Below are 10,355 nucleotides of genomic sequence, written 5' to 3' on the forward strand. Positions count from 1 at the left end.
GTTTTTTAAAAAATGCCATGGACCTAGAAGTGTGGCCCCACCATGAAAGTTGGGTGAAATGGCTGATCCAACCACCTTGTGGCCCACCACGTGAATTTGAAGTTTTTTGGGTGATCTTTTATAGTTCTTTATGGAGTGGCACATCTAATTATTGGGCAGGCCTGATTTTCATTCATCCCATCAACGCGGTGGGGCCCACTTAAAAGGATGGATTAGATGGCGGAGACACAAAGCAGTGTGGCCACAAGAGGCAATAGGGTATCATCAGGTGAATAACTTTTGTAGTAATTTATACACAGGCGAAGAACTTGTACAACAAATACTTGTAGAGGAATCAGACTCAAGCAAATGCCTACAACAATAATAACGGCAATCGCCTCAGCCATTTTCACACGTACAAAAATAAAATTAAAAAGGAAAAAAAAAGGAAAAAGAATGGAAAAAAACCCGCCAAATTTCGAATCTTTGTCGTTAATGCCCTTTCCCCTCTCACATCCTGATAACAACTGCGCTCTTCTTCAGATCCTCAAAGCTCCAATCTCTCCTCATGCCACGGCTCCGCTGCAGTCGTGGCTCGCCTGACGCATCAGCCACAGCTTGCTCCTCAATGTTGGCAGAGGCGACGCTGCCGCCTCGTTTGTGGAGAGCCTTCCTCTTGTTCTCATAAGGCGGCGGCAGGAGGCATCCGGACCAGTTTCTATCTGGCCCGTTCGAGCGCAATCTGTTGAGATTCGGGTCGAGCTGCTCTGTCTCCATGTCCAACGACTCCGTCCTCAGCAGCGTCTGGCACGTCAGGCACGCGAGACTCATGACTGCGAACGGGACGGGACAAGGACAGGACAGGAAAGGGGAATTAATGGAAAGATCTCGACACTCGGGTGGGATTTTCTTTTCCGTTATTTATGTGTCTTGGAGAGAGGGAGATGAGGTTTTTAATGGTGCCAGAGAAGAGGGATTGGGAGAAGGGTAATTCTGGAAAATGGAGATGACTTGAAGGGCATTTTTGGTAGGCTCTGTTTTTCTTTTGGTGGAGAGGATTTGGGGAAAAGCTGGAATCCGAATTTCCCAAACCATTTGGGCAAACCTAGATCCGATTATGTTGCTGACCCGCTACTAATTTTAGGGGCATTCCTTTATTGGGAGTTAAGTTCGTTTTCCCTTTGTCCGGCCTCACGATCCCCACCACGTGTCGCGCCCATTGGGGCCCACATGCTGAGATGGTCTACCTGTTTCCTGTGGTGTGGTCCACCCGAGATCTGGATCCTCTTTTTTTTTTTTTTTTTTTTAATTTAATTTTTATAATCATGCCCTGAAATGAACTGTCAAAACGGATGGACGGCGTGGATGTAAGGCACATACATCATTATGGCCCCCACAGTCAGGGATCCACCGAAGCCGCACCCTCTAGGTGTTGGCGTAGTTAAGTTATGGTCCCACAATAACAATTCTCAGGTGATCAGGGTTGAATATGAGCCGTTGAAAATTCTCTTTTCAATGCTCACGTCTGTTTGATCCCATAGTTGTTTGGCACCTTAAATTAACAATGTTTTTTCAAATCTACCAGAAAAGATTGGATTATATCTAAATTACTTTGAAGAGTTGCATGTACAACATGTGTTACTTGACTATTAATCTATTAGACACATGACCCACTAATTATATTATCAATTGTATTATTATAATTACTTGAATATGATGATCAGCGTCACCCAAACATTGTCTGTGTAAAACAACGGTTAAAAATTGTTGGTTATGTGATTTTGTGCTTGTTGCACATCCGAGACTTTGGAAATTCATCCTTCTCAAGCAAAGTATATATTTTAGTGGGCTTATTATAACCATTGTGTCAAACATGACGTATGTTCATCAGTTAAAAATATTAAAGTTAATTTAGTGATTAAATTCAAACCCACTGTATCAAAAATTATATACTCACTGATTAAATATATTAAAATTGATTTAATAATTAAATTCAAACCCCTTGCAAATATACCATGCATACCTACTTTTGGTGACTCAAGAGTGTCAAACACAATAGGAGGATTTCAAATCCAGGGGGTTGGAAATCCACACTCCCAAGCAGGCCCTAAATTTTGTATCAGGGCGGATTTTGGCATCCCCACCTAACATGTAGTGACGCATCCAGTGGACGGATAGACGGGCCCGACACCGCTTGAACGTATGATCATTAACATGCAAGGAAACGCATGGATAATTCCCAGTTTCCTATGGTGGAACATATTGCATAAAATGGACGTTTCCAATCATCAGACCATCTCAGCCTGTAGTCCCCAATGGAGCGACTTATGCCGAGTCACAACAAAGCCGAAACAAACTCATCGGGGATTAGCACTGCCAACATGGCACACGTGTGTGAGGCCCTATACTGCTGGCCGCATGTATGGCATATCTATTCAATTGTTTCTACCTCATAGATCATGACCATGTGCTCTTGTGGGCCATGCATGAATGAAAAACAAGGGTCAATTTAAGGTCTCGCATTTTAATGGATGGCAAGGATCTCCCGTTGTCAGATTGGGATTTTTTCTGCGACCTACATAGGAATTTCTTCAAGATGAGCGACATGGATCATCTCTGGCGTTGCACATGGATGGGCGGGCCAGGAAGTGGACGGAGAGCGAACCGCTTTCGCTGAGCCATGACGCTGTTCCAAGCTCGTGAAACTTTGGACTCAGCTCACTAGCTCTTGGGTTAGGACCGTACATTCATGAACTCGACACAGGCCAGTTCTCACGTCCCTTCATCTCTTCTGCTCCCATCACAACATGATCCTCACCTTTCACCTATAATGCTTATATCAATAATCTCTCAGATAAGAGATAAGAAGTCCTCACTGTCCACACAGAAGAGTTGGAAACTCTCTATATGGTTTCCTCACCGTAGACACCAGACATCTGATGAGTGGATCTTTCTCCATGTGGGCCACTTAGGTGGGACCTTCGCAAACCTTCAGGGGACATCTTATGGCCCGAAACCAGTTATGTGATGGTTAATGTATTATATATTACAACGTACGATTATGCCACCTTGGATAAACTATACCTCTATGTGGCAGAACAGTAACCTTTCATTTTGTGGCCCACTGTCTATGGATGGATGATGGATGGTTAACAAGAGAAAAAACCACAACGGTCCGCAATCCACATTCAACTGAATAAAGTCCTAGCATTGGTATTGGGACCTTCCAATCTGGGGGGTCCTTTTCAGCACTCTCCATCCACGGTGCAACCCAACAAAACAATTATCCTCATATTGAAACATGGGACCCACTTGACAGAATTGAGAACATGGGTATATTGAGCAAAAAAAGCAGGCCACATGGTGGATAACTCTTTTCTGATAGGATTTTTTTTCTCTTACCACTCCTTTTGCTGGCTACCTCTGTCCGATTCCCTTCTTCCCTTTTGGGGAAATCCATTTGGTGGTCGATCACAGCAACGGTCCTGATCAGCGCACGTGTTTGCCATGTGTATTGTAGGGTCTGTATAGGACTATGATTCACTAAATGAGATAAACTCGTTTTTAGGCAACTACCAGATTAACCCATTTTCTATTTTCACAGTAGGTGTAAAATCGTATACAAGACAGCTTAGGTTACTTGATACATGCGGTTTCCCTAACCATTAGCCATTCACAAAAAGGACCGCGGATGGGACGATATTGATTCACCAACCAGATAACCACAAGTGAATCTGAAGCAAGCTCATGGAATTCAGTTACTACCTGACCCTTTTCTATTCTCCACTGCATATAAAAACAACAGATTTGGTGGACATTTTTACCATGCATTTAGTCAACAAGAGATTTTAAAACAAAAAGAACATTTGATGTATCTGGCCCTTCAATCGGGTTATTTCCATCATTTCCACTTTATTTTTTTTTGGTGTACCTAAAACCAGAGCGGCCAAAAGCACCGTGAAACCCTCCCTCCACATGCATGACGTGTGCCACACCCCTTAAATAAAAGGGTATAGTAGCTAGCATTATTCAACTTCCTTCGCCATTTCAAAGCACGAAATTGAATCCCATATCTATATATATTTCCTTCCACTCAAAAAGCTGTATCTTCAGCTTCCTGAGCTGAAAAAATTGTGGCAGATTCATATTCCTGCCAAATGTGGGGCGCCCTTTTGCCTTTGACTTCAAACCCATAAATACACGAAGCTTATAGAGAGCTCTGCAAATGGTCCCAACTATTTCATTTGTTAAGAATTTTCTAGCCAAGATGCATCCCTTACCTTCATCATCTTGAAAATAAATTCAGGAAGATGCTTTCGTTGGAATTCATTTCATTAGTTGCATAGATTACTGCTTGTTCATTTGTGGTGATTTTAGTTCTAATTTCTTACTTAGCTCTTGGATATATCTAATAATATAATAATATAAAAGGATAAGAATCTCATAATTGTCTAAGGCCATTGTATCGAATGCCTACCTAATCTCTTTTCTAGGGCCTGAATAAAATAAGATGCAATTGTTGAAATGATTATATTATGCTTTTGTTGAAATGATTATACTATGTTATGAACCTTTTCAACACACTAGCTACCTATCACTTCCTCATGTCGTAAAAAGACATGATGCAGATTGATCATGGTCAATCTGCACCACTTGCATTCCATGTTTATCTCTCCAGCAAATCTTTTCCTTGGCTCTCGCATGGTTAGAAGGTTTTGTGCAGCTCCCTCGTGGTACACATGGCAAATGTTTGCGACTGTCGACCCCCCATGTCTAGACACTATATACCAACAGCAAGGGGATTGGATTGTGGAAACCATCTGGTCAATGCCCTGCAAAATGAACAGTTAGCTCAAAACAGAGCAAATGTCCACAGACATCCAACAGATCTCACAACTTGAGTGTTTGATTGTCCATTAACTGCAATAGTTCTCACCTACAGACCATCCATATGGGGGTCCACCAGATCAACATTCTGATCACCCCTCTGTTTACTCCATGCATCATGAGGAAGGGGAAGTGGAGAAATATGGGGCGAGAAACACAAAATTATACTAGGTAGATTTGGAAGTTTTATTTCTTCCTAAAAGTGGACTGAATGCACTTACCCAGTCTTCAGTTCGAGTGATAAGCTTTTCCACTCGAATACAATATACAGAACCAAACAATTGGTGGACCATAAACCAACCCATCAAGAACAAAGAGCATGAGCATCGGGAGATCAAAATAGAAACCCCCTTCAAATCCATATAAGCTACATCTAATAACCAATCGTCATCTAAGCTGTTCCCCAACTGATTGTGATTGGCTACATGAATACCGTTCCTCCAGGTTGTCAGGATTCATGAGAATAAGTTGTGGCCAAATCTTAATGCCAGCTGCCAACCCAACACAATCTGACACCCAATCACCCAAAGTGCCTGAACCCCAACTCAAGCTGAGTTTAACTCAATTGCGAATTGCAACCTCCATGGAGAGCTAAAAACCAGTTTGAAACAATCTGGAAACACTCAGAAGAAGCAATTGAATCTCTACTTGATATTATTCCAAGAGCCAATTGTTAAAGAAATCAAATGAATGATTCAAATACTCAAAACCATTCTAACACTTGATATTATTCTAAGAGCCAATTAACCAAACGTTACAAAAGTTTCAACATCTCAAATTGTTAAAGAAAAATGCAATATGTAGAAGGAAAGTGGTCATTGGAGATTCCAGCTTTGATATCTAAAGAAACCAACATCAATTACAGGCCTACAAATAATCCTCACAGTCTTTTAACTGATTCAGATGACAATTACCGTATGCATATATACATCGACAAAAAGAAAGAACACGAAAAAGAAGGGTACAATTGAACTTAAAGCACACCTCGTGAGTTTGAGTCACCTCATCATGAATAGAAGCTCTGAAATTACCAATCCGTGTGGAATAACTTACTGAAACTGCTAAAGGAACGAGCCATGTGTATATTTACATACAGAACCCACCAGGTCTAAAATTTCCCAGCATCTTATGCCACACCAATTTCTCTATCTACTGCTCGGAGGCTCGGCAAGTTTGGCGAGGAGTCCTGCACTGAGCTGCTCCTGAGTGTAAATCCGGCTAGACATCTTGACTGTTGCTTGTTGGATCATCAGATCCTTCACAATGGACACACTTGCATAATACACTTCAAGGTCGAGCTCCTTGAGTGCCACCATCAGCCGTGCAGCCGGATGGTTCTTCTTATAGCATTGAATACGAATCATTGCTTCCCACCCCATAACCTTCACATCAATATCGACCCCTGTCAACTTACCCGATGAATTAGGCGTCCCAACATCTTTATCTGATAGCGATGGTGGTCCGCTGCACCGCAGTTCTCCATTTCCATGTTCCTTCTTCAGGGTGTCGATTTGGGTTTGCAGTCCTTCTTTATCCAACTCGAGCGTCTGCAACTTTGACTTCAGCTCGTTGATGTAGGAGATAGCATCCCCGAGGAGGGATGCCTTGTCCATCTTGGAGACATTCGGGACAACAGCACGGAGGGCATAGAACCTCTGGTTGAGTTTCTCACGCCGCTGCCTCTCAGCCTCAACATGGTTGAGAGGCTCCTCACGACCATTTGCAGGTTTCCGCCCACGCTTCCGCGGGCGCTTCTCCATGTCAGCAGTGGCAATGGCACGGCTGCTCTCGGCTTCTCGAACAGAAGCTTCAAGGTCTGAGCGATCAGAGTCTCCACCGCCACTGCCGCCGCCACTGGACTTTACAATGCCAGAATCAGGCAAGACCGGTGTAGATGTGAATGAGAGCATTCCTTCATTGTTGCTGCCCCTCAAAGGGGCTGATTTCTTCTCGTTCTCCTCTATTACGATCTGCTGATGATGTGGGAATAGAATTCCATTTGAACTCCCCTTGTTATCCCCTAAATTCAGTATCTCCATGGATTCCCGCTTGCACGGTTGCAAGGAAGTACCATCACCATCCGCAACAGCCCTTTCAAATCCAAATTCAGAGAAATTCATTTCTCTGCTGAGAAAGCTCCTTGACTGGTGATTTTGCTGCTGTGGCAGCGGCATTTCTATGGAGCTAGGGTTTTCGGTCAAGCTACTGGAGCTAGGGTTTTCCAATTGGATAGGTTTTGAAACTTCAACGATAACAGATTCCTTGTTTCCGATGGGGGATGGATCCGAAATCCAGAGAGCAGACGGATCATTCTCCTCCTGATTGGTCTGCTGTTGCAATTGCCAAGCCCCCACCTCAGTGTTACTGAAATTGAATAAAACCCTAACCTTGTTCATAAGATCCGAATTCTGGAAGATCAGCTCTGTTGACCCGAGCTCAACCACACCGCTGGACGACGGGATGCAAACCAGGGTCTGGAGCCCGAACACCTGCGCCTGCTTCGCGCGTTCGCAGGGCAAGCTGGCGAGCCGGTCGGGGCCCACGACCCAGGATGGGATAGCTGAGAAGAAGGCCTGCCCGGGCATCCCGCTGCCATTGACGAACATCTGCGTCATCGAGACGAGGAAGAACCACTCGGTGTCTGTCACATCTTCATCGACGCCATTGTCGGCAGTGCCAGATATGAGGGAATTCAGCTCGCGCAGGACCCGCCTGCGGTGCTCCTGGTCCGTGGCGGACCCCGCCGCCCTCCGTCTGCGCTTGTCCTCCTCGCCCTTGTAGTATCCATCGCCCCAGCCCAGGAGCGACGCGCCGGACACGTCGACGGACGATTGCCAGAAGATGGCGTAGGTCCAGCTCTCGCGGGCGCTGTCGATTAGGGTTTGGAGGCGCTGCTGGAGGGTGTCTTGATTGAGGAGGGACGTCGATGCTCTGGATGGCTCGGGGGCTGCCGAAGGAGCGATCGGGGCCGTTGGTGCTGATGATGGGGCCCAGAGAGGGAAGGGTGAGATATCAGGGGCCATGAAGGCCTCCATCATCATCGATGCGCTGTCATCGTTCCAGAGATTCATGGCTGGGTAGCGGTATTTCTTTATTCCATGGATGTACGGAAAAACCAGTATCGGTAGCGAAAGGGGGTTTAGGGTTTGGGAGTTATGTTGGGTGGTCTTGATGCGCCGGGAAAGGTTGCAGGACGGAAATTCAATGTGGCGGGAATCGGATAGCTATCTACGTTAGTTTTCGGAGACGGAAAACCGGGGCCGAGGGCCGGTTAGGGTTTTTTGGGCGGTTTTCAAGGTAGAGAGAGAGAGAGAGAGAGAGAGAGAGAGAGACCGTTTGTTATGCAAGGCAGCCTGGGACGATAAGCGGGGCTGAGGAAATGGATTTCATTTGGAGTTCATTTGGGCTGAATTTGATTGTTGGGAGTTAGCCATGCGAGTTTTCATATAGACTCATGTAACCGCAGCCTAATGCGCCGTAGCTAGGAAACACGTGAGGTTCCCTATAATCGCGTGCTATGTACTCCTAATCCGAACCATTCAAATAGTGGGATTCATCTTAGATTGGTCATGGACTGAAAATATGATTGATTAGTTAATTATAACCTATGATTTTTAGACATTTTATCAAAGTCGGACAATTTAGTATATAAGATTTCTATCAATTGAAGATTATGATTATAATTAAAGTGTGCGTTTTGATTTAATTGAGAATGTTCCATCTATTTGGACGGTTTGGATTTCAAGTAAAAGATAGGCGCACGGTTGGGAAGACTCACGTGTATGCTAGCTACGGCCCACACGGCTGCACGATACCGAGACCAGGTTCTGCTTATGGCGGTTTTCTCAAAGCATCGCCGATGAATTATCGGTCGTCGCCGGCGGAGTCATGGCCGAGAGCTCTGGAGGTTATCACACACAAGGGGTACGGTAAGATACACAATCAGAGTACTTGCAAAGCGTGCACGTCTTTGCTATCATGATAGGTGATGCCCATGTTCCTGTAATCCAGACCACTGATCCGCTGCATCCAAATATGGATGGATCAAGGGCCTAAACTATCTCATATCAATAGATCTGATCCACTAATTGTCTAAATGCTCATAGTTGTTGGGCCCACTACTTAAGTGGGGTTTTAAAGCCCAAGCCATAGTTCTCTAACCACCCGCTACAGGAACCCACACAGCATAATTGTGCCCGATCCAAGCAACTGGGTGGTGAACCCCTTGGTGGTGTTGGGCTTTTTGTGGTCCACTGTAATATATGTATTTTGTATCCATACCGTCCATCCACTTTTGGAGCTCATTGTAGGGCATGAACCCAAAAATGAAGCAGATTAGAAGCTCAAGTGTACTCAAGTGAACCGTAATGTTTATTTGTCACACAGATATGAACCGAGGAAAATATAAACATCAGCTTAATATAGAACTTTTGTAAGCCCCCAAAAGTTTTAACGGTGAGTATTCATTCACTATTATTTCTTACGGCCTGATTCTCTTGATTTTTTTTTTATATCTGATTTGTTGAGTTAAAAAATGATATGGCAAAACAGATTGGCAGCAGGGATAAAACACATACACCACCTAGCTGAGTAGTGGTGGTGTCACCATCCCAATCCGTTTAATTACTCGGCATGACCATGTCCTCCTGCAGAACAAAGAGTGTGGCCCACCTATAAACGCTACACACGTGTAAGTCCCAGTTAAGGAGACTGTTGAACCCGTGGGATCTGACTTCCATCGGGGATTTCACAATAATCTGGCCCATATTAGAGTCTGCAACCCCTCCTATCAATGGCCTAAAAACAGACGGTTGATAGAAAACTATAGCATTGTTCCAAATAAAATAAAAAATATATTGTATTTTCTCTTGTGGTGGAGCTTTGTGTCATCCCACATACGACGGGGGTCAACGGTCTTGATGAATGAATCACGGCCCCAATGGCATGAACCAAGTGCATCAAGATTGCGATGGATTAATGCAATTCGCTAAAACTCGGTCGTCCACCGAAGTCTCATCAACTCAAACCCATATAGGAGTACCACATTTGGCAACTGACCTTCTTTCGCGGCGTGGGTCCCACATGTGATGTCTCTTAGCGCACATGGCATACAATCCGCGAACCACACGGTGACTGTACCGAACCATATTCTCCTGTAGCAGCTGCATTGAAACCGTCTTTCTCCACTCGCTTTTGTCATCGTTACATTGAAAGGCACCGACCGTTTGTTTTTTCTGTATGAGTCTAACGAGCTCCACTGATAAGATTAGGCTCGAGGTGGGCCTTCTCGAACCCGAACCAAAGCCTATGTGTAGCTACGGTCGGGTTTAAGATGGCCATTGCGGGACAATATCTTTTGTGATGCGAGTTTCGGAACGTCGGGACACGAGTACTTATTTAATACACTAGCAGAGCATGACTATTCGTACACGTGCGCACAGCCCTTGTACAAAGGAAATACATGTACCTTAATCCAAACTGCCCAGATT

The 10,355-nt window shown here is 44.6% G+C and overlaps 2 protein-coding genes across 2 annotated transcripts; both read right to left on the reverse strand.

The window, feature by feature from the left end:
* Window positions 1–264: 264 nt before the first annotated feature.
* On the reverse strand, window positions 265–1,256 carry LOC131249830 (uncharacterized). Its single transcript, XM_058250580.1, has one exon. It carries the CDS (start codon window positions 808–810, stop codon window positions 490–492), a length of 321 nt encoding a protein of 106 aa, XP_058106563.1. The 5' UTR covers window positions 811–1,256; the 3' UTR covers window positions 265–489.
* Window positions 1,257–5,667: 4,411 nt separating this feature from the next.
* LOC131248019 (transcription factor MYC2-like) lies at window positions 5,668–8,284 on the reverse strand. The gene has a single exon (XM_058248051.1). The coding sequence runs from the start codon at window positions 7,935–7,937 to the stop codon at window positions 6,012–6,014; it is 1,926 nt and encodes a 641-aa protein (XP_058104034.1). The 5' UTR covers window positions 7,938–8,284; the 3' UTR covers window positions 5,668–6,011.
* Between the last annotated feature and the right edge of the window lie 2,071 nt (window positions 8,285–10,355).

Source organism: Magnolia sinica, chromosome 6 (genome assembly GCF_029962835.1).
Source record: "Magnolia sinica isolate HGM2019 chromosome 6, MsV1, whole genome shotgun sequence".
Classification (NCBI taxonomy): Eukaryota; Viridiplantae; Streptophyta; class Magnoliopsida; order Magnoliales; family Magnoliaceae; genus Magnolia; species Magnolia sinica.

Excerpts from the sequence above, each read along its gene's own strand:
- LOC131248019 (XM_058248051.1), bottom strand. The coding sequence starts at position 7,937 with ATGAATCTCTGGAACGATGACAGCGCATCGATGATGATGGAGGCCTTC.
- LOC131249830 (XM_058250580.1), bottom strand. The coding sequence starts at position 810 with ATGAGTCTCGCGTGCCTGACGTGCCAGACGCTGCTGAGGACGGAGTCG.